The following is a 24,343-nucleotide window of genomic DNA, read 5'->3' as shown; positions in this document are numbered from 1 at the left end:
CTTAAAGGCCAGAAGGACAGACTCTTGTGATCATCTAGTCTGACCCTCTGCTTAACATAAGCTATTGGACTTCCCTGAATTAATTCCTGCTTCAAATCCAATAGCAGTGGTTGCACTGTAATAATGGAGAGGCCTCTAAATGGGGCCATGCATTATTTAGTTCCTAAATTGCTTGCTGATGGCAGAGATGTTGCTCCACGTGTCCTCTTCATTTGTCTCATGTTTTGTGGCTATATATAATCACTTTCCATACCTAATGGAGCTGTATGAGAGACCAAAGGTAGAAAAAAATAAATCAAATGCTTTCTATCCAAATTCTTGTTGCTGTTATAAAAAATATAACCCAATAGCAAATTTAAAAAAAAATCCCCGAAAAACCCACAATGCAATTGCTATGCCAGGTCTAGTGGATTAGTTTTACTTCTCACATTGAAAAATAGAAAAGCTCACAATCTAAGATGGAAACAGACAAAATAACTAGATACTGGAGAAGTCAAAATGTGGTGGAAAGTTCCTGTTCTTTGTTTGTACTGACCATCACTTTCAACATGCAGATGAGTAATTAGACAGGCTTGATCTTTTAGTGTTTTGGGGGAGGTTTTTTTAACTTAGCAGCCCTAGACTGACCCTCTTGGCTACTTTTTTACAAACTGATAATCTGTCTACCTGCCCAGATAGCACTCTTGCAGCATTAGCAAGAGGATGGACAAGCTGGAGAATCATTGACAGCTTTGAGGGGTGCGGCATAGGGCCTCCTTCCAACCCCACCTGCTTTCTCCTCCCCAGTGGGGTCAGATGCAATGTTCCTCACTTAAACTGTACCAGTTCCTTTGTGGGGGGATGAGAGTGCTGTCCTCCTCTGTTCTTGTTTGGCTGATGTAACCTCTTCAGGCAGTCGCTGCTGCCCCAGCTGACACTACCCTCACTGTTGATGCAAGAGTCTGAGAGTAATGATGGGTTTTCAGCATGCAGAAGAAAAAAAGAAAGAAATGGTCAGTCAGAAGCCTCTCTAAATGTAAAATATACCTTAAAAAAAAAAAAGTCCAAGGTTGGCCATTTACTCACCCTGACTTTAATGAAATCCATATCTATCATATAGGGCTACAGGGGTAGAGCTGGAGGTGCAACAGAGATAAATTAGAGTACTCATATTTCTGTGAGAGTAAAGACTAAGATTGTGTGTGGCCACTATACATAGGTAAAGGCAGTGACGATGCTTCTTGCACACTCCAGAGGGTCTAGGCATAATCAAGAGGGGTGTGTGCGTGTGGTTTAAGTCCCATAGCAAGAAATGGAGGGAACCCACAAACACATGGTCTCTTCTGGTAATTATCTTTTTATTTGAAGTTATTCAGTAGGAAAGCTGTTTTTATTTTTTTATGTTTAAGCTTCTCCTTGTGTTTCTTTAATTTTACATGAACAAGAGAATTGTCACATAGTATCATAGAAAAGTAGGACTGGAAGAGACCTCAATTGGTCATCTAGTCCAGTCCCCGGCACTGAGGCAGGTCTAAGTTTTATCTAGACCATCCATGACAGGTGTTTGTCTAACCTGTTCTTAAAAACCTCCAGTGATGGAGATTCCACAACCTCCCTAGGTAATTTGTTCCAGTACTTAACTATCCTGACAGGAAGTTTTTCCTAAAGTCTCACCTAAATCTCCCTTATAGTAATTTAAGCCCATTACTACTTGTCCTGTCCTCAGTGGATAAAAAGAACAATTTATCACCCTTCTCCTTAGAACAACCCCTTATATACTTGAAGACTATCATATCTCCCTTCAGTCTTCTTGTCTCCAGACTAAACAAACCCAGTTTTTTCAAACTTTCTTCGTAGATTGTTTCCTAAACCTTTAATCATTTTTGTTGCTTTCTTCAGTTTGTCTGCATCATTCCTGAGGTGTGGTGCCCAGAACTGGACACAGTACTCCAGATGAGACCTTGTCAGTGCTAAGTAGAGTGGAAGAACTACTTCTCATATCTTGCCTATAACATTCCTGCTAATGTTCCCTCCCTCTACATTCCAGCTCTGCTTTGAACCATAATTCCAAAAATATCACTTATAAATTAAAAGAAAAAATATTTGCATAAAAATGATTTATGTAGTACATAGTGTTCTGAAAGTATGTGAGTCATGAAACTTCACATGAGATTATTATCAATTGCTTTGAGCTGAGCTTTGTTGTTGTTAGATCTGTTATGAGAGCTCTGAGATTACTTATAACATTCAAGTTTTTGTTCTTTCATACAGGCTAACTACCTGGACAAAAAAGGCCAATGTGCTTTGGTCCATAGTGCATTAAGAGGACACTGTGATATCCTTGATTATTTGCTTAACAGTGACTGGACAGCTCCTTCCCATGAACAAATTTCACTAAAAAAATGTCATGCACTTCAGCAGGCATTGACAGCAGCTTCCAGTATGGGACACAGTCAGGTAGGTTAGTGGTTGGAATGTTTCAAAACTAATTTGAACTATCAAAATGGTTTAAATCATGCTTTAAAATAATAAATACAAAAAGGAAAACTATTGCAGCTTCAAATGACTTTAATTGGATTTCATCTTAGGTCTTAACTGTATAGAGTCTGCAGGGTTATTTAACCAAATAGACCTTTGTGTCTTGTTTTTGTTGATATGTAATTGTCAAATTACTTTTTCTTCACTATTCTTAAAACTGCTATATAGAATTCCTAATTGTGGTTACTGTTAATGCCTACAAATGAATCACTTCCTCCTGTAATCAAAGGCTTATTCTACCTAGGATGGATTTTTTTAAATTTTCTTTCAAAAACCCAAGAAAATGCTGTACAGAAAACTACAGTAAAGGAGCATTAGATTGCTTCACCTTGCAACTGTCGTAGAAAGTACTAAAGTTAAGGTTGTATATGTAACCGTAACTCTGCACCCTTGTTGCATAAGCTCTGAGATACAGGGCTAGATCAGGGAGCCACATCCAGCCCACCAGATCATTTTATTTGGCCTGCCACAGCCCAGTTCTGGGCAGGTGATCTACCTGTGCCAAGGGCAGGTGATCTACCTGTGCCAAGGCCAGGAAGGGAGCAGGGTGTCACAGGAAGAGGGCCCCGCCTGTGCCTGGATGCATGCATCACATAATGCTGTGGCAAGAGTCAGTGGGCTGGAGTGGGGAGACATGCACAGCCCTGCGGGACAGGAGCTGCTGCTATGGGGTGAATATGGGTTGGGCTTGCATGCCAACTCTCCCTCCCTCCACAGCCTCTTGCCCCTTGGGGGCAGGATCTGACCCCTTTCGCCTCCCCCTCACCCCCAGTAACCCATGACACACACTTTAGCCCACCAAAGGGTTTTAGTGGATTCTGTGGCCCTTTGCTATGTTAAAGTTGTCCATTCCTGGGCTTGGTCCTCAAAACGCAGTTGGACCAGCTTTGTCTGATACCCCAGTATGGCTGAAAAGGTGGTTTTAGTCCACCTTTTACAGCTTCCTAATCCTGTGGCCAACTGGAGGCTGTTTCAGTTTTGACAAGACTTAGAGCAGTCTTGAGACTGCTCTAAGTTGCACCCAGGCACAAAGAGCTGATGATAAAAAGAACTCAGCAGTACTCTGTTCATACCTCCTTCCCTACACACATCTCTAAAATGCCTCCATCTCCAGAGGCTGCAAAGAAAAATGTAAGACTGGCTATGGTGGCTGCACACTGCTGGAGGATTCCACTTCCATTAGGAAAATCTTCAGCTGGCCATTTAGGCTAACTTTAAGGCCTCCTTCACATGGCTGCACTGGTTTAACTCAAATTGTTTTATAAACTGTTTGTTAGTTAAGCTGATACAAAACCCCTGTGTGGACACAGTTAAACTGACTTTAAACTTGGTTTATATTGTTTTAGCTTAGGTAGTTTCTTTACTGAACTAAGCCAAATCAATATAAAGCAGATTGAAATTAAGATTGTCGACCCAGCAGTTTGCACTGGCTTAAATGATTTATTAAAAAATACTTGTAGTTAAAATAATATACATTGCACTGCCTTCCAAATCTGCCTTAAATAAGGATATACACCTCTAGCCCGATATAACGCGACCTGATATAACACAAATTTGGATATAACACGGTAAAGCAGCGCTCTGGCGGGGCGGGGCTGTGTGCACCAGCGGATCAAAGCAAGTTCGATATAATGCGGTTTCATCTATAATTTTTTGGCTCCCAAGGACAGCGTTATATCGGGGTAGAGGCATATATTCTTTCACTATAGGCTTTTCTAAAGCGGTGAGCATCATAGAATCTGAGTGCCACACAAGCACTAATGAATTTATCCTTACAACCCTGTTGTGAGGTAGATAAGTATTATGCTCCCCTTTTTGTAGATGGGACCTGAGGCAGAGAGTGAATTGTTGGAGGTCATACTACAGGTCATTGGAAAAGCCAGGGTGGAACATAGATCTCCAAAGCCTCAGTCTCTAGAGCCTTAACTAGAGGACAGTTCTATCTGTGATCCCCTGCTTTGTTTACTGAATGCTGTCCAGCTTCTACAATAAAGGAGCCTGGGATACTTGGGGTGAATTGGGGTTCCTGTTGAAAAGGTAGGATGTAATCATATTAAATTGTTTATAGTAATGCATATGCACAAGGCAGCAAAATTTAAGGCTGCATAGACAACATTGGTTCCCAAATGATGCACTCAAAATTTAGAAAATAATAAAATTAATGTTCTTTAAGTTAGGGTTTTAAGTGTGTTTTTGTTTATAGAAATAAAAGTAAACATATGATCCATCAATACTACTGTAACAGGCACACTATAAATGAATATAAATAGAATGTCCAAATATCTTATTCCTATTAAACTGTGGATACATGTGTTGTGTTCGTTGAGAAAACAGATTAATATATTTCTCTTGAGAACAGAATCTAGACAGTAACTTAAGATACAATTAGAAAGCTCAGATGGGGAAGATTCAGCTTCTGTGTATGTGTCTGATATGTGATGCAACAAAATGACACAGGAAACTCTTAATATCATAGAAATTATGTTTATGTTGTAGGAAAAGTTTTTCCTATTGTTTTAGGACTCTGCTCTTTTAAAGTGGTTTACACTAATAAAACTGACAGCTAAACACTCTTACTGTGAGACGTAGAATGGACTTTTCAGTTTACTCTAACACTCTTTCTTTGAGAATCAATATGCATGAAGTATTTGAAAATCCACTTTACCTTCCAACAAGTATTTGGCCCATTCCTGAATTAATTTGTTTCTGAAGATAACATTACTATTGTGAGGGGAGTGTTAACTTCAACAGATATGAGGCCACTCATGGAAGAAGGTGCCATGGCATACACTACCTAGTGAAGATTATCTCCACTGCTGCATCTTAAAGATGAAGTGAAATGCTTTTTAAATTAAACAAATCCAAAAGTCTCTTAAGATCATAAATCACTAAACAGATTTTAATATAAATGTATTTTAAAACTAAATAGTTGAAAGTCATTTCCTCCCTTACCTGACAAGACCCGAGTTCAGAATTCTGTTTCTCTTGCCTGTGTGATTAGATCAGTAACACCTAACATTGCATAAGGAGCCTATTTAGTAGCCGTTGGTGTTATCCAGTCTGGCAGGTATAATATCCATGAACTTGCATTTTGGCAGGTGAAAACACCATCTTGATTAAACTTTTCAAAATTTTACATATTTGTAATTTTCAGGTTCTATGAATATTCAGATAAGATAGTTTTATTTTTTTAAGCATTTAGTTCCCAATCTAAGATTTGCCACATTATACAATCAGCAGTGACGTGAGAAAACTAGACTTAGAGAAAAAACATTGTGCTTAAAGCATTTAGTAATTTTTCAACAATTAGAGATATTCTGTATGTACTAGGGCTGGGATTTTTCCAAGAGTCCTTAGGAAGTTAAGCACCGAAAACCCATTGTTAGGTATCCTAAATCCCTTAGGCCTCTTTGGAAAATCCCACCTTAAATTGACGTTTATATATCAGTAGGGCCCTACCAAATTCACACCCATAAAAACATGTAACGGACTGTGAAATCTGGTCTTCCCTGTGAAATCTGTTTTTTTGTGTGCTTTTACCCTATACTATTCAGATGTCATGGGGGAGACCAGCGTTTCACAAATTGGGGGTCCTGACCCAAAAGGGAGTTGCAGGAGGGGTCCCAATGTTATTTTAGGGGGGTATTGCCACCCTTACTTCGGCGCTGCCTTCATAGCTGGGTGGCCAGAGAGTGGCAGCTGTTGGCCTCGCACTGAGCTCTGAAGACAGCACCACCAGCAGCAGCACAGAAGTAAGCATAGCCACTCTTACTTTTGCACTGCTGCCTTCAGAGCTGGGCGGCTGGAGAGCGGTGGCTGCTAACTGAGGGCCCAGCTCTGCAGGCAGCAGCACAGAAGTAAAGGTGGCAATACCATACCCTGCCATCCTTCCTTATGCGCTGCTGTTGATGGCGGCTCTGCCTTCAGAGCTGGGCTCCCAGCCAGCAGCTGCTGATCTCCAGCTGCCCAGCTCTAAAGGCAGTGCCACTGCCAGTAGCAATGCAAAACTAAGGATAGCAGTACCACAACCACCCTACAATAACCTTATCACCCCACTCCCCACCCTTCCACAACTCCTTTTTGGGTCAGGACCCCTACAGTTACAACACCATGAAATTTCAGATTTAAATAGTTGAAACCATGAAATTTACGATCCATGAAATGGACCAAAATGGACCGTGAATTTGATAGGGCCTTATATATCAGGAAACATAGTTCACAAAAAGTGTATTCAAACAACTTTATTTTCTATAGTGTCTTTCATATAATCTATATCAGTGGGTAGAGTAAGATAGTACATGTGAGCTGTCTCCATTTATCTTAATGGTGTATTAACTCTTAATGCTTGCCTTTAAATTAGGTTAAGTATCTCACTGATGATCATTTCTGCAGAAAAATCCATAATTTTTGGAGTTCTTTGTTGGAGTTTGACTAGAATATCATTATTTTTCACTAATCCGATATCTCTGTTCCCTAGTCTGACTGTATTCCAGAATGCTTTAAAGAATTAAGGTTACCAAATAATAGAATTAATATGTATCATTAAGGGAGAAGAGGTCTTACATCTTTGTGAAATATGACGGAGAATCCATGCGAATGGGAAATACAAGAAGGATATTCCAGATGGCAGAAACTGAACAGAACACTCTCCCAGCAATGTTGCGAAAGTTGAAGGGAGAGTGTGGAGGCAACTGCTAAAAATGTGAAGGGAGAGGAATAGAGATATTTAATATCTGTTGTAGATGTTTATAAAAGCAAGAGTGTGATTTCTAAACTGTGTTGTGGAATGTTGAGTCAGTAGAATTGTTCTAGTTAGGGCTGATATGGTTGTTTTTGTTCATGTGTACGTTTAAAAAAAAAAGTGAACAGCAGCTTGTTGTGCATGCTGGCACCTTGCAAGGTGATAGGACAGAGTGATTATGCTATTCAATACATTTTCTTTAAATATTAGGGGTTGAGAATGAAATCCCAGATGTGTATTGCAATCATAGTTTTATTTTAGTCATGGCTGCTTATCTCAGTTTCATTCTACACTTAACATATGGTTTTCAAACTTATTTTGCAACATTTTCTATCTCATTAATTTCCTTAGGTAGGTATGGATCCAGTATTTTACACTGTTAGGAAACTGATTTAAGGAAGCCACTTAATGCTATTGGTACTTGCTAGTGCTAAGAGGGCATAACTTTATTAAAATGCTTTTTAAACAAACCATTGCAAGAGAGGTCTTGAGTGTTCTTTAAAAAAAACAAAAAAACCCACCCTGTACTTGGAACAAAGTTATGCTGTGTCCGCACTGAGCAGCATAACTCTCTAAAGTGGAAAAAGATTTTAAAGGCTGGAACTAAAAATTGTGGTGTAAAGTGAGCATAGAAGGGGCATGGGAGTCTACATTATTCAAGATGGGTCTAAAAACATACTTTTTTTATTATTATAACTGGAGTGGAAAGCATTGTATTCCTTGTGGGAAAACATGGTATTAACCAAGCCTTACCGGATTTAGGCCAAACTGGCTCTCCTTTTTTTGTATTGTCTGTCCTTGCTTATGCTGGCATATTGAGGAGCTCATTAAAATCATTAACATGTAAAACACCCTAAGATGATTAATAGAAATAAACTAGGTTTCTTTTTTAATGATTTTTAATGATTTTATAGAGTAGAAAATTAATCATAAAATGAAGTTGTACCCCAAATAATACTGAACTTACTCTAATGGTTTATGCACATATTAACTTTTGCTTGGTCCATATGTGCTAGGAGAGAAGCAATTTCATTGCTGAAACCTTTCCTTATTTGGTGTACACAGCAAAATGACAACGTAATGTTTTTTTCTAACTCTTTAATTTCTTTAACTGTTTTTGACAGGTGGTTCGTTACCTCTTTGGGGTTGAAAAGGAACATGAAATAGACATTAATAACACTGATGCATTGTGGGGAGAAACAGGTATTTTATTTATTTTTCCTAATGAGAGTTGCTCACATAAGATTATTGGAAGAGATTTTAATTTGATTTAAACTGCTTTGTATATTAATCACAGGAAATTCACAATAAATCAGAATACAAAAGATTTTGTAGTGACAATGCCAAACTTAATAAAAAGCCCAATCATTTTTTTATAAATGGAGTAGGAGATAAAATTTATACACAGTATATAAATGAGTAACTTCTTAATGAAACTACAGATTTTTCTCTGAGGTCAACAGTGGACAAAGAGATGCTTTCATTACAGCATTCAATTTGATTGTTAAAATAATGCCTTGACTTTATAAACTAGTCTTTGTATTAAAAAATAAATAAAAATTTGGGAAGTTGCCTAGTCAATTCAAGCTAGGTAACAGGTGCAAAATGTGCACATTTTCATGGTCAGCAAATAGATTTTTAAACTATTCAGTGAACAAGGCATATGTAAGAATATGGCTGTAAGAATAGCCATATTAATTTAAGTAGTTGAGATGTGCATAGTGTGGCTTGCAGTCTAATTTTATGATTCCCAGCAGTCTCTTTGCAGATGAGAGGGAGAGAGGTGTTTTTCATCTCTGTGTACTACACAAAAACTTCATTTTTATTCTTCCTTGCTAATATAAAATCAGATAACACTTCCCAATAAAACACAATTTTTTAAATAGATCACAAACTGCATCCTTAGGTAATGTTGGATTTCGGGTTTTTCGGCTGTGATTTTGTTGAATGAAGACTTTTGCTTGGTGCCTCTGAATTTTTTGCTGACTTGATATAGACATAAAATGGATGCATTAACACTTATGAGAGTAAACTACAATGCTACAATCTATAACCTTATGAGCTTGACTTTAGTTGATTAAAACTCTTCATGTACCTGTGTTGCAGTGTTTCTGCTCCATTACAGGGCTCTGAAGCTAATTCTTGCACAAACCTTGGAAACTGGAACAAGGCTGCTTTATGTGCATTGTGTCTCTCTCAATGTCCCTTGTCTTGCAAGGGGAGAGCGGTTCAGGAGGGGTTTAATCACTGGGTGAGCAAAGGGAAATGTTAAGCTTTGTAAGCCCCTCAACACTTGATTTATTTCTCATCAGTATATCCAAATGGAACATGGGGTTGGGGAGGAGAAATGAATATAGATTATTAGCAGAAAATCCTCAGTCAACTCTTTCCCCTTTTTTTCTCAGTCAGAGATCAGATTAATCCTGAGTTTGACCACTTTCAGAACATACTGCAAGATCCTCTTCTTTGACAAGGCATTTCAAGCATAATAAGAATGCTGATATGCAAATAGGTGCTCATGCACAAACCACACACACACACATCCTCCATCTTCCTGTAAAAAGTTTAATAGAAAGCTTCACCATTCAAATGTCCTTCCTTTCCCAGTGGCCTTCACATTGTTGCTCTGCCTGTCTTCATCATCGTGTCTAATGTGAATGTGGCTAGCTATAGGAGGCAGAGTGTGAAGTCCACACAGGTCTTGCAGTTAAGAGTCTCTGAAGGACCCAATTATGGACAGATAGGGATGAAGATAAAAGTTTAGTACTTGGGAGTTCCTGCCTTTCAGCCTTATTACTCAGTCCATTGGAGCATGTTTGCCATTAGAGAATTGCTGGGAGAGGAGGAGCTATGGTAGGACTCCACCCACCCCAAAAAAACATTCACTATTTGTGGGAGTGAAGAGTGCATGCAAGTTCAGGAAGGGCTTTATTAAAGCAGAGGACAGAGAGGAAACAGAGCATAAAGGAATTGTAATTAAACAGGAAAAGGAAAATACACTAATGAAGAAAACTGTTGAAAAGACAATGGGGAGGAGGAATTGAGAAAAAAATTGACAGGATGGAGCTAGAGCTGGGGTTCCCAAACTGTACTCTGTGGAGAACTGACTGGTTGCAGGGTGCTGGCTCCTTCTCCTTCTTTCTAGCTGCTAAATTGATTTAAAAGAAATTTATAAATACACCAGTATTTTCCTGTTGACTTCTCCATGTAAGCAAGAGCAGTTATTGGTACAAAGATATGATGACGATTGTGAAAGGAAGGGGAGAATGGGCTGGGAATGGGGCTTATGAGGAGATCTGTCAATAAGAAACCTGTGAGCTGTAGCCCATGCTTTGGGAGCTTGAGAACCCCTGAGCTAGAGGACTGGATTTCCTGGTTCCATAAGGCCACTGTGTAAGCAGCATACAAGATCTGGAGAAGGCCAGTGTTGAATTAATTCTGTTCAGGGGAATTCTCTGCTGGTGTAAATCCATTTTGTACCAGTCACTTGGTGTAAGGGAAACCGGGGGGGGGGCGGGGAGGGAGACAGGCAGAGGATGTTCTGGGGATGAAATACAAGTGGGAGAGAGGAGAGGAGGCAAGATGGAGCCTAATCCTCCATTGGCGTATGGTCCCTGAGGGACCTTATGCCAGTGGGGTGAGTTAGGGCCATCCCTGTGCAATCCTAATTTATGCCAGGGTCGAATGGCCTTGAATCAGGGAACCTCCCTGAGGCACCCCTACCTCCACTTTTTCTGAGAACAAGCCCAGAAAGAATTAAGCAGCAATTTTAAAATGGGATGTTTTAGAAATATTATATTTAAGAAAAACATGGAGGAAAATAAGGGACTGTAATAGACAAGACACTTTTAAAAAATTATTGGATCTCATCAGATTAATATGGCTTGTGAAAAGATATGCTAATTTATGCACTCTGGAAACTTCACACATTTTCAGTGTGCCTATGTGAACTGATATTTGTGCTGCACACTCTAACTAGAGCTGGACAAAAAAATCTCGGTGGATAAGGCACTCACATAGGGATGAGAGAGACTCAAGGTCACGTCTCTGCTCCAGTGACTACTGCCAGCGAACTAAAAAAAACTCCATAATTTGCCCAACTCTGCTCTTAACACTTCAGTTTAAAAATGTATCATGCTAATATATCTTGCCCAGGAATTTCTGAAAGGTGACAAGCCTTTGTAGCACAGTTGAGAGAGAGGTTGGTGAAGTAGGTGGTTGGAAGGTGTCAAAGATAGGAAGGGCTGGACGAGGGAGTAAAGAGTGGCCAAGGGAAACTGTGTTTTGTGTGTGCTTGTTTTAAAAAGAAAAATTGCATAAATGTTAAAAACATGGAAAAATAACAGGAATAAACAGTGGAAGGATGATGACATGCCTATGAGGTACCGGATAGTGTATTTGTAACACTGCCTTCTACTGGATGGAATGTGAGACCTGCTCTGTCATCCTTTATTGGCTGATCTGCAGAGGTTAAAAACTTTGCTGTTTAGTGGTTGCTGAAGTTTTCCTGTAGTTCAAGTGGTAGAAACCTGTGATGATTTTTTCTTTTTGTTTGGGGGGCAGGGGGAGGTAGCATGAGAAGGGGAAGAGACAGGCTGTTAGAGGTCACTTTTTCTATCAGTAATATCACATGTCTATGGTGTAGCTGATGACCATGCTGTCGATGTTTATTTGGAACACAGATTCACCAAAAGAAAGAGCAAGCTTGGTGGTAATTTAGGGCTGTAGGAGGATGTGATGAAGCATAGTAGTAAATGGGGTTAAAGGCTGAGGTGGGAGATATGAGAGAAGAGTTCTTTGAGTGATTTCATATGTCCATTCCACTGTATGTGTATGCGTGTCCCGAGCATAGCTGCTGGAAATTATCCCATCAGTAGTACCCGGTGGGTCGGCTCTGGCGCTCTCTGGTGCTGCACGTTTATAGCGCCGGTATAAAGGGCCCAGCTGACTCTGCACCCCCTCAGTTTGTTCTTACCGTCCAGACGGTCACTGGAACTGCTGTCCTTGCTACAGGGAGATTTTCTCAGAGGTCTTTGTTTTCTTAATAGTTGTATATCATTAGTGTTTAAATAGTTTTTAGTCTTAGTTAGTATAATTAGTTTTTTCCTCTGTTAGCGGAGTTTCATCCATTCCCAGTGCCGAGGCATGTCTTAGTCACTGGGCTTCAAGCCCTGTGTCTCCTGCAGCAAGGCTATGCCTTTGAGCAACCTGCACTCTGATTGCCTAAAGTGCTTGGGTGAAGCTCACGTCAGGGATAGCTGTCAGATCTGCTGCAGTTTTAAACACGATATGAGAAAGGACTGGGAGGCTAGGCTAAAGTTCCTGCTGTTGGAGGTGGCGCTGATACCTTCCTCCAAGCTGTGCTAGTCAGACTTGACATCAAGCACCTCAGCATTGGTGAGGAGCACTCCTCCCACCATGCAGGAGTCCCAGCACCATTTGCCTTCGCCAGTGCCTAGGCAAAAGCACAGGAAGCTGTCAGCTGAGAGGGGACATTCCCCAACTCTGAAGAAGGCCAGGCATGGGAAGCAGAGCGGATTGTGACCTAAGTCAGGCCGCCACTCTGCCTTGGCATTGCAGTCAACACCTTTGGCTTTGGCCCTTACACTGGCACTGTTGAGTCTGGTACCAGAGAAACCATCAGCGCCAGAGGGACGGTGTGGCACCAGTACCATTGCAGCCATCCAAGCCAGAGACATGTGCTGTCACTAGAAACCTGCTAGCACTCTCGGTACTGCCATTGCCGGTAGTACAGGAGTCGGTGGCATCGGTACCGGGGCAGGAGGGATCACATAGTCCCCAGTGGCTGCTTGGTTCCAGGCCACGTAGTACCGTCTAGAGGGAAACTGACTATACTGGCCCCAATGAAAGCTTCTGTGCCTCAGCACCAATCTCTAGCACTGGTGGCAACGACAACTCCATGGCCACCAGAGGAGACTTGTCATTGGAATTGGAGGTTGGGTCATATTCCTTTCAGCTGAGGAGTATGGCCTCCCCCCCCATGTAGTCCTGTGCTGTAGTCCCTACCCTACCATGGACTACAGCACAGGAGTGTCATCAAGTGCTTGGCCTAGTGGTCACTGGATTGATAAGAACATCATTGGGAGGCCTACTACAGAGGTATTTGAACAGCCTCACAGGTTTCAAAAAGCATCTCTGTATGAAGAAAGATAGATATGTAGGGGGTTTGGAAGATGCAGGCTGAAACATTACCCACTTTGTAGAAAGACTGATCAAAAGCCTGTAATTTGTGGCAGCTGTGGCAAACATTTCAGTTACATATGCTGCAGTTCAATCTGAATTGTCTGAGTGCATTGTCTTCAGCATACAATAACTTGTAGATGAGCACTTCAAGAGGTAGTTAATTCTCTTGATTAGAGGAAAATAATTTCTTGTAACTCAGTGAAGGGGAGATAAATATTTTAGTTCTTACTTTATTTTTTGTTATGCTTATGTGCCAAATCTAAGAATGCATCCATACACTTGCTCCATGGTCATTGATAGCAAGAGAACTCGGGACTTTCAGTACTAAAAACACAAACCTGTATACCGATCACTAAAGGGGAGACATGTTCATATACACTTAGCCAGTGTTATTACAATATGCTTATTCAACTTAAGTGTACTTTTCTTTTTCATTAAATGTAGTTTGTATATTTTGAATCCGTTTAAAATGGTTTAATTTGTCTTAGAATAATTAACATATGTAAGATCCACTTCTTTGAAGGCCTGCTGCACTAGCACTAGGGCTAATCACCTCCTAATTTTTTTTGTTTATTTAAGAAATATTAATTAAAATGGTATCTTGCTCAAAATGGGAATCCAGTCAGCTGATGGGTGTGTGGGGATCTGATGGAGTGGGAGGTGGGGTGGAATGGCAGTGAGGGGAAGCTAAGTGGGAGCATCTCCTAGGTTTTTCCTCTCAATTCCTCTTTTCCTCGCCTTGAAAAAGGTAAAGGGCCCTTTCATGCTGTTGCTCTGTCTTCCCAGTCTCTCTTCTGTCCACACTCTTTCCCTTTGGGCCTCACATCTGTCTCTTTATCCTGTATTTATACGTTTGCAATCTCTTCCCCTCTACTTTTCTCTTTCAACCTTCTGGAAACTCTCTACAAGCATGTATGTACTCTGTATCGTCTGACTTCCCCAGCTGATATCTCTGCCTCTTTTTCTTTGCATTGCAGTTTAGTATCTTAAACCACCTGATATGTCTAAAAGTGGCAACCTGAGAATCTTATTACAATATTGTCCAGTTTGTATTTTGTGATGGACTAGGCATTTTAAGCTTGTCATATTGCGGTAGTTCTGTTTAACACTGTAGACGTATACAGTTTTTTAAAAGTCTGCAAAATATGTAAAACAGAAAACCCAGTTCATGCCCTGAAGAGTTTACAGTCTAAGCACATAAGATTTCTTAGTGTCAAATCAATAAATTATCATCTATATATGTTTAGTGCCCTAAAGCATTAGGAACTGTGCACATATCAGTTCTTACATTTCAAAATGGTTTAGCCTCTTAGAACATTTTGATCGTGTCATCCTTTGATTTAGTTAGTTAATTCTCCTATACCTACAATGCAAGGAATTTATGAATAGTTTAGTGACAAACCAGTTGGGAGTTAATCAACTGAATAAAACTATTGGGTGGCTGTGTAAGCAGTCTGGATTTGAAGGATTTTATACTAATCACAGCTAAAGAGCTACAGCTGCTACGTATCTTTATAATAATAGAGTTAAATAGCAGTTAATTTTGTAAGAACCCTGGGCACAGTTTGTGTAATGCAGTTCATGAGCGTCTAAGAAACGGTCCTGACCTTTGCAACTGAAACTCAAAAAAGTTACTCCTGGAGCTTTGTCTAGTTGACATAGTTGATGCTGGACTACGAATGAAGAATTAAAGACAAATAGTGTGTCATCTTCAAGCTCCAGTGACATTAACCAATCAGTGTTTACCAGATAAAGAAGAATAAAACTTATAAGGTAAGATATGATACTGCTTAGGAGTATCTGAAACAGTGGAGAATGAAAATACATGATTTTCAAACATTATATCACTTTGCTTTTTAAATTGTGTTGTAAGACTATATTTAACAGCTGTGTTAAAAACTCTTGGAAGGAATTAATGTTGAAGTGTTGTAATGCTTCTTTTAATGGGGTGTTTGAAATTGAAAGCGTTTTTAAAACAGTGCCATAAATTTAAATGTACTGTGGGGAACAAACAAGACTAGCAGGGAGTTGGAATTAGATGGGTCTTCTCCATATCCAAAGTCTATGTTCTGTTGGTGCCCCACTGCAAAATCTGCCACCTTCTGTATGAATTTCAGGATTCCCTTTATTTTCAGCAGAAGGCTGGCAAATTGGAGGTAAAACTTTATGATCCTTCAGTATTGCAAAAAGCCCCCCCCCCGCCCGCCCCTTTTTAAAGGGATCTGAGCATAGTGGCTGATACACTTGCATATAATATCTCTCTCTCTCTGTCTCTGTGCATCTGCATGCAGTATGATTTAGTTAGAGATCTATATTTAACACTGTTTAGATTTAAACACTCAGTAAAAAAAGACGGTTACTCACCGTAGTAACTGTTGTTCTTCGAGATGTGTTGCTCCTATCCATTCCAGTTAGGTGTGCGCGCCGTGCATGCACGGCTCTTCGGAACATTTTTATCCTAGCAACTCCGGCGGGCCGGCTGGGCGCCCCCTGGAGTGGCACCGCTATGGTGCCGAATATATACCCCAGCCGGCCCGTCCGCTCCTCAGTTCCTTCTTGCCGGCTACTCCAACAGTGGGGAAGGAGGGCGGGTCTGGAATGGATAGGAGCAACACATCTCGAAGAACAACAGTTACTACGGTGAGTAACCGTCTTTTCTTCTTCGAGTGATTGCTCCTATGCATTCCAGTTAGGTGATTCCCAAGCCTTACCTAGGCGGTGGGGTCGGAGTGAGACGTGGCAGAATGTAAGACTGCTGAGCTGAAGACTGCATCGTCTCTGGGTTGCTGCACCAACGCGTAGTGGGAAGCGAAGGTGTGGACAGAAGACCAGGTGGCCACTCTACAGATGTCCTGGATGGGGATATGGGCCAGGAAGGCGGCCGACGAGGCTTGCGCCCTCGTCGAGTGAGCGGTGAAGCGGCATGGTGGCACGCGAGCAAGCTCGTAGCATGTCCGGATACACGCCGTTACCCAGGAGGAAATCCGCTGTGAGGAGACTGGCTCGCCTTTCATGCGATCGGCAACCGCTACAAACAGCTGGATCGAACACCGGAAGGGCTTCGTCCGCTCGATATAAAAAGCGAGGGCCCTGCAGACGTCCAGGGTGTGAAGCTGTTGCTCCCGAGGTGAGGCATGCGGCTTCGGGTAGAAGACCGGGAGGAAGATCTCCTGATTGACATGGAAGGCCAAGACGACTTTCGGGAGGAAGGCCGGGTGCGGGCGAAGCTGTACCTTGTCTGCATGGAAGACGGTATAAGGTGGACCAACCGATAGGGCACGAAGCTCGGACACTAGTCTCGCTGAAGTTATAGCGACGAGGAAGGCTGTTTTCCATGACAGGTAGAGGAGGGAGCACGTGGCCAATGGCTCGAAGGGGGCTCCCATAAGCTTGGCCAGAACCAGGTTTAAATCCCAGGTCGGGGTAGGACGCCTTGTTGGCGGATACAACCGGTCCAGGCCCTTCAGGAAGCGGGAAACCATATGGCTCGAGAAGATGGATCGGCCTTCTATGGGTGGGCGAAAGGCGGACACAGCTGCCAGGTGTACCTTCAAGGAGGAGACCGCGAGACCTTGCTCCTTAAGGTACCAGAGGTAGTCCAGGATTGTAGAAAGAGGGACTACGAAGGGATTGAGGCCTCGTTGATCACACCAGAGGGCAAAGCGCTTCCACTTCGCGAGGTAAGTGGAGCGGGTGGAAGGCTTTCTGCTTTCAAGCAGGACTCGCTGTACTGCCGTGGAACAGTCTCTCTCCGTGTGGGTCAGCCACGCAGGTACCAAGCTGTGAGATGGAGGTACTGCAGGTCCGGGTGGCGGAGTCTGCCGAAGTCCTGCGTGATGAGGTCCGGCCACAATGGGAGGGGAATGGGCTCCTGAGCGGAGAGCTCGAGCAGCACGGTGTACCAATGCTGCCTCGGCCAGGCCGGAGCAACGAGTATTAGGCAGGCTCGGTCCCTCCGAAGTTTGAGCAGCACCCGATGGATGAGCGGGAACGGAGGGAAGGCATAAAGGAGGTGATCCGTCCAGGAGTACAGGAAGGCGTCCGACAGGGAGCCCGGAGAGCGACCCTGGTAGGAACAGAACTGGTGGCACTTCCTGTTCTCCTTGGAGGCAAACAGGTCTACCTGGGGAAAGCCCCACTGTTGGAAAATCATGTGTACCACGTCCGGTCGAAGGGACCACTCGTGGGCGCGGAAAGACCTGCTGAGGTGGTCCGCTAGCGTGTTCTGCACTCCTGGGAGAAAGGACGCTTCTAGGTGAATCGAGTGGGTCACGCAAAAGTCCCACAGGAGCATCGCTTCCTTGCAGAGGAGAGAGGAGCGGGCTCCGCCCTGCTTGTTCACGTAGAACATTGCCGTTGTGTTGTCCGTGAGCACTGCGACGCAGCGGCCTTGCAGGCGGGTGTGGAAGGTGTGACACGCCAAACGGATCGCTCGCAGCTTCCGGATGTTGATGTGAAGAGCGAGCTCTTGGGGCAACCAAAGACCTTGGGTGTGAAGGTCGCCCAGGTGAGCCCCCCACCCCAGCGCTGAGGCATCCGTGGTCAGAGTGACGGATGGGCAAGTAGGGTGGAACGGGACTCCTGCACACACTACCTCTGGGTCTAACCACCAACTGAGTGACTCGAGGGTGGGCTTCGTGACCGTGACCACCATGTTGATGGGGTCGCGATGTGGGCAGTACACCGATGCTAGCCAGGACTGGAACGGGCGAAGATGGAGTCTCGCGTACGCGGTGACAAACGTACAGGACGCCATGTGGCCCAGGAGGCGGAGGCAGGACCGAACCGTTGTCGTGGGAAAGGTGAGGAGGTCTCGGATGATGGAGACCATCGTCTGGTGCCGAGACCGCGGGAGGCAGGCTCTGGCCAAATTGGAGTCGAGAACCGCTCCAATGAACACCACCCGATGCGACAGAGTTAAGGTGGACTTCTCGGCATTGATAAGAAGACCGAGATGTCGAAATAGAGACAGGATTTCTGTCATCTGGTCCGTTACCAGACGTTCCGCGAACCAGCCAATCGTCGAGATACGGGTAAACGTGTATATGACGACGGCGGAGAGCTGCGGCAACCACTGCCATGCACTTGGTAAAAACCCTCGGCGCGGTGGATAGGCCGAATGGCAGGACTGCGAACTGGTAGTGCGCGTTGTTGACTACGAAACGCAGGTAGCGTCGATGGGGAGGGTAAATCGCGACATGGAAGTACGCGTCCTTCATGTCGAGGGCGGCAAACCAGTCTCCCGGATCCAGGGAGGGAATGATGGTCCCCAGGGTGACCATGCGAAACTTGAGCTTGAGCAGGTACCTGTTGAGCTCCCGGAGGTCCAGTATTGGACGTAGATCTCCTTTCGCCTTGGGGATGAGAAAGTATCGGGAATAGAATCCCCTGCCCCTCCTGTTGGGAGGCACCTCCTCTATGGCTCCCAAGCTCAACAGAGTCCCGACCTCTTGTAGGAGGAACTGCTCGTGAGAGGGGTCCCTGAAGAGGGATGGGGTAGGTGGGTGCGAAGGGGTGGGGGGGAAACAAATTGAAGGCGGTAACCAGACTGGATTGTTTGAAGCACCCAGTTGTCCGTTGTTATTTGGGACCACGCCGAAAAGAAATGGGAAAGGCGGTTGTAAAATAAACGGGTAGGATCCGGTACAGAGACTGATGGGCCGTCCTCGGGCGTCCCATCAAAACGCCTGTTTGGGGCCCTGTGGGGCCTTGGAAGGCGGATGGGTTTGGTTGCGCCGGTTGCCCGATGGTCTACGGCGATTCAGGCCGGGCCGTCAGCTGTTATAGGGACGGGACCTGGGCTGATTAAAAGGCCGGTAGGGTTGTTGTCTGAACGACCTTCGCTGGGTTGCAGGTGTATGCATCCCCAGGGTTCGGATGGCTATGCGACCATCCTTGAGGGTCTGGATTCTGGAATCAGTTTTTTCAGAAAACAGACCCTGAGTATCGAAGGGCAGGTCCTGCAGAGTGTACTGCACCTCGGGCGGCAGTGTGGAAGACTGTAACCAGGAGATGCACCTCATCGTCACTCCTGAGGCCAGGGTTCTTGCACCCGAGTCTGCGGAATCGAGAGCGGCTTGGATGGAGGACCTGGACGACTTTTTCCCTTCTTCCAACAACGCCGAGAACTCTTGGCGGGAGGCTGTTGGGATCAGCTCTGCGAACTTTACCACGGACACCATGATGTCAAAGGTGTACCTGGCGAGGAGGGCCATCTGATTGGCGATCCGAAGCTGGAGACCGCCTGCAGAATAGACCTTGTGGCCCAACAGATCCATACGCCTCGCCTCTCTGGACTTCGGCGCCGGGGCGGGCTGGCCATGCCTCTCCCTGTTGTTGACCGACTGGACGACCAACGAGTCTGGGGCAGGATGAGTGAACAAGTACTCATACCCTGTAGGGGGGACAGAGTACTTCCTTTCGATCCCGCGGGCGGTGGGAGGGATGGACGCCGGTGACTGCCAGATGGTAGTGGCGTTTTTCTGAATGGTGCGGATGAACGGCAAGGCCACCCGCACTGGAGCCTCCGCTCCAATCACATTCGTCACCGGGTCTTCGTCTTCCGTGACCTCCGCCACGGGGAGGTCGATAGCCTTCGCCACCCGGCGAAGAAGGTCCTGGTGGGCCCGCAAGTCAATCGGTGGAGGGTCAGTCGCAGATGCCCCGGCCACCGCCTCGTCTGTGATGACGACGAGGATAGTCCTTGAACCACAGCCTCCGCGGGTGGTTCTTCTAAGGGGTGGGCGGCTGAGTCGGGCCGAGGATGCCTCTGGGGATTAGGTGGTAAGTGAGCCGAACCTGGTGGTGAAGGCGGCGGTCTGCTTATTGTGCCTCCGGTACCCTGCGTTCAGAGGCGGGGGCCCTCGGAGGGAAAGACATCCCTTGAGTCTCGTAGTGGGCCCAGGGGACCCAGAAGCCCCACTGCTGCGCACCCTGGGCTTGACCCTGCAGGGCAGCCGGAAGATGACCCTCGCTGCCAGCCCCTGAAGCGACCGACGAGTGCCGAGATGGCCACGGGGGTGCGGAGGCGCTGATGGACTGCGCCGTCGAGGGTGGCAATTTGTCCCCGGACGGTGCCGAGGATCGGTGCCGGTCGTCGCGGTACCGAGATGGCGAACGAGACCATCGACCGCCGCGGTGCCAGGAGCTCGACCGGGAGCTCGACCGGCGGTGCCGGGAGCAGCTCCGGGAGTCACGGTGCCTGGAACGGTGCCGGGAATCGGACCTTCGTCGGTGCCGACGGGAAGGCGATCGGGACCGGGAGTGCGACCGGTACTGCGATGTTGAGCGGTACCGGGACTGCGACCGGCGTCGAGAAGGCAACTGGTATCGCGATGGTGAGCGGTGCCGGGACCTTGAGCGGCGCGACGGTCACCGTCTTCGGGAGCGAGACCGGGACCTGGAGCGCCGCCTATTCCGTCCGTCCGGGGCAGGGGGCCACATCATAGCCGGCTTACCCGCTGACACGACGGCCCGCACCGGTGGTGCCGGGGGCCGGAGGCTCGGTGCCTCTGTGAGCTCTATGAGCTCCCTCGCCATCGAGAAGTCTCGGGCGTGGATGGCGCTGCAGCTCGACCGCGGTCGGCACCGGGGAGCAGGGTGGTACCGGACTCAACGGCCCTTGCGGCGCCGGAGTCAACGGCACGGTGCACGGCCTGTGCACGGCCACAGCCGGTACCGGAGGTGGAGGTGGTGGTGGCTGGGCTACGTGACCCTGAGGATGGGTCTGTGCAGCTGCCTTCGCCGGCTTACGCTTCCTCGATGGTGAGAGGGAACGGTGCTGGGTCACCGGTGCCGCTTGCGGAGGTCGAGAAGCCCCGGTGCCGGAGTGGCTCGGGGCCGCCGGTGCGCTGCGCGCCGATGAAGACTTCGGTGCCGACGCGGTCGGTGCTGGGGGCTGGAGCGTTGCCTCCATGAGGAGCTGTTTCAAGCGAGTGTCCCGCTCCTTTCGTGTTCGGGGCTTAAAGGCCGCGCAGATAGGGCACTTATCTGTATGGTGAGTCTCCCCGAGGCAGAGCAGGCAGGAGTCGTGCGGATCTCTGACCGGCATGTGCCGCTGGCAGGATGCGCAGGGCTTAAAGCCCGGTGCCTTGGGCATGAGCCCGCACCGGTTGCGGAAAAAGAGGGGTAAACCCCCCTTATTTCCTTATCCTACACTATACTAACTAACTTATTCAACTATCTACACTAAGTAATCAAACAACTATATACATACAAAAGAGGTGAACGCTAGGGTTGTGGAGGACAGAGAGCACTCCACAGTTCCAACTGGCCGTCACGGGCGGTAAGAAGGAACTGAGGAGCGGACGGGCCGGCTGGGGTATATATTCGGCGCCATAGCGGCGCCACTCCAGGGGGCGCCCAGCCGGCCCGCCGGAGTTGCTAGGGTAAAAATGTTCCGAAGAGCCCTGCACGCGCGGCGCGCACACCTAACTGGAATGCATAGGAGCAATCACTCGAAGAAGAACAGAAGATTTAGATTTGAAGCTGAAAATGTTTTTACTCTTAACAAAATTCACATCTTTTTGCAAAATGTCAACCCAGATTTTGAACCATAGTGCAAAATGTCATTGCTTTTTGGTGTTTGTCCTTTAACATAAAAGTATTCAGCCAAAGTTTTTAGTATTGTGTAAATATTTGTGTTTTTCATATAAATCATTGTGCCATTAAGGTAATTTTATCCTATCTTCATTTTTTTATTGTATCTTAAAACCAGAAAGGATACCCATAATGCCAATCTGAGTTTCTAAGTAAAATTCATGCTGTGGGGATTTTTCTGTAGTATGTTTAATCACCAGCTCTGTTTCATTCCGCCCTTTGCACGTGTAGTAGTAGATAGAGCTTTTTTCTGTCAGAACTAAATAGGATTTGGTTAGGATAGAAATTTTCCGCATCACATAAATCCACTATAACTGCCATCCTCATCTCAGAAAAGTGCTAAGGATTGAATATGTATTGGCACTAAATTATTCATTTCTTCTTAGAGGTCAGGCGAGGGGTGTCTCTGGTCTGTAGTTGAGTCATATCGGGGAGTGCATGTGTTTTGTGGCTAGATGACAACCTTAGAAAGTGAAGGCCTCCAACCTGGCACCTTTCACATCAGCACTATAAGAAGATTTTGAAATGCATTATAAATACGTATTAGTAATATACTTGCATCATCAGCTGGATCAAACTTAATTCTAATTGCTTACTTGAAATTTAAATAGCAAAATTATTTTTTTTCAACTTTTGGGAGGGAGAAGAGTATGTGATGAAGCAAATTAGTAAATATTTATATTACTATAGCATACAGGGGCCTGGTTATTGTTGGGTTTCACTGTGTTTGTACCAATACAAAGACAGACATGCACCAAAGAAGCCTTGTTAAAGAAGACAAGCAACATATAAAGGATGGTGGGAGAGGGAGGCCTTCAACTATATAATTTTTAATAACAAAATAATATATTTGTATAGTTTTTAATTAATTATTGACTTTCCTGGAGGCCCCTCAGCTTAGGCAATATACAGTGGCTGATTTTTAAAACTTTTTTATATATCAGGGGTCGGCAACTTTTCAGAAGCGGTGTGCCAAGTCTTCATTTATTCACTCTAATGTATGGTTTTGTGTGCCTGTAATACATTTTAACCTTTTTAGAAGGTCTTTTTCTATGTCTATAATATATAACTAAACTATTGTTGTATGTAAAGTAAATAAGGTTTCAAAATGTTTAAGAAGCTTCATTTAAAATTAAATTAAAATGCAGAGCTCCCCAGAGCAGTGGCCAGGACCTGGACAGTGTGAGTGCCACTGAAAATCAGCTCGGTGCCGCCTTCAGCTCACGTGCCATAGGTTGCCTACCCCTGTTATATATAGTCATCATGGCAGAAGTGGGTCTTAAGGAAGGAATCTGAAGAGTGAAAAGAATATTAGCAATCCAAATCAGTTTGGGATGGGGCAGGGATATTTCCCGTACACAAAGCTGGCATCACTGGCAAAGCAGAAGGATGGGGAGGGTCAGGGGCAACACACGAGATAAAAATGGATTCTTAAGAGTGGTGTAGTTTGAATGAATGGCTTAAAGTTAGGAGACGAGGTTTTAATTGGACACTGTGGAAGAGGAGGAGATAGTGGAGGGGTTCAGAGAGACTGATCATGTGGTGAAAGTAATGTGCAAGGACATGTCAGCCTAAAGCAGATTCTTGGTCAAGATATAAACCTCTGAAAATGAATGTACAAAGGAAATACAAGAAAGCCACTTACAAGTGTCATTAAAGCTGAGGTAATGAAACATATTGAAAAACAGTCCTAGTGTTGAAAACTAGATATTTTTATGCATATACTTACATAGAAAAATTCATTTAGGAAACAGTTTTATGTAGGCTCTGGAAGTGTGCATTTACCCATTACGATGATTAAAACAAATCATGCTCTCAAGACAAATGGTGATCTTTATAGGGTAAGATTCCAGAGTCAAAGTCCAACACACAACTGTGTGCTCCAGTAGGTATTATTGGCATCTTATAGAAATTTGAACAACCATGAAATACAATATTAAATGTTTTTTGTATCATACATGTTGGATATTGCACCTGGTGGCAGACATTTATAATTATGTTTTCATATAGATTTCCAAACTTTGTGTCTGTCTTGTTTCAGATAAAATAAAATAAAACTCCTTTTTTCCATCCCAATTACTATTTCCCTCTAACATTGTTGGCTGCACACCAAAGATCTGCCAGATTATTAGTTTTCCTTCAGCCTAATGGGCTGCTCACATATTTTCCATTCTGCATCAGTTGCTTGTTTAGCTGCTCATTTAAATTCTTTCCTTTTTTATTAAGGCAGATTGGGTTGAGCTTTTGCAGAGTACATTAGGCAGATCAGAGGTGGTCTTTTCA

General features: G+C 44.7%; 1 protein-coding gene across 10 annotated transcripts in view; it reads left to right on the top strand.

The window, feature by feature from the left end:
• TANC1 (tetratricopeptide repeat, ankyrin repeat and coiled-coil containing 1) overlaps positions 1-24,343 on the top strand; it is a 198,448-nt gene that overhangs the window by 149,648 nt on the left and 24,457 nt on the right. For all 10 annotated transcript variants that reach the window (XM_039494557.1, XM_039494549.1, XM_039494552.1 and 7 more), the window contains 2 exons: positions 2,251-2,436; positions 8,383-8,461. In XM_039494557.1, the coding sequence (XP_039350491.1) occupies positions 2,251-2,436; positions 8,383-8,461 (265 nt within the window). The remainder of the gene's footprint in view (positions 1-2,250; positions 2,437-8,382; positions 8,462-24,343) is intronic.

Source organism: Mauremys reevesii, linkage group 11 (assembly GCF_016161935.1).
Source record: "Mauremys reevesii isolate NIE-2019 linkage group 11, ASM1616193v1, whole genome shotgun sequence".
NCBI classification, from domain to species: Eukaryota; Metazoa; Chordata; order Testudines; family Geoemydidae; genus Mauremys; species Mauremys reevesii.
The sequence above is the reverse complement of the archived record's forward strand: the minus strand, read 5'-3'. Positions and strand labels throughout refer to the sequence as shown.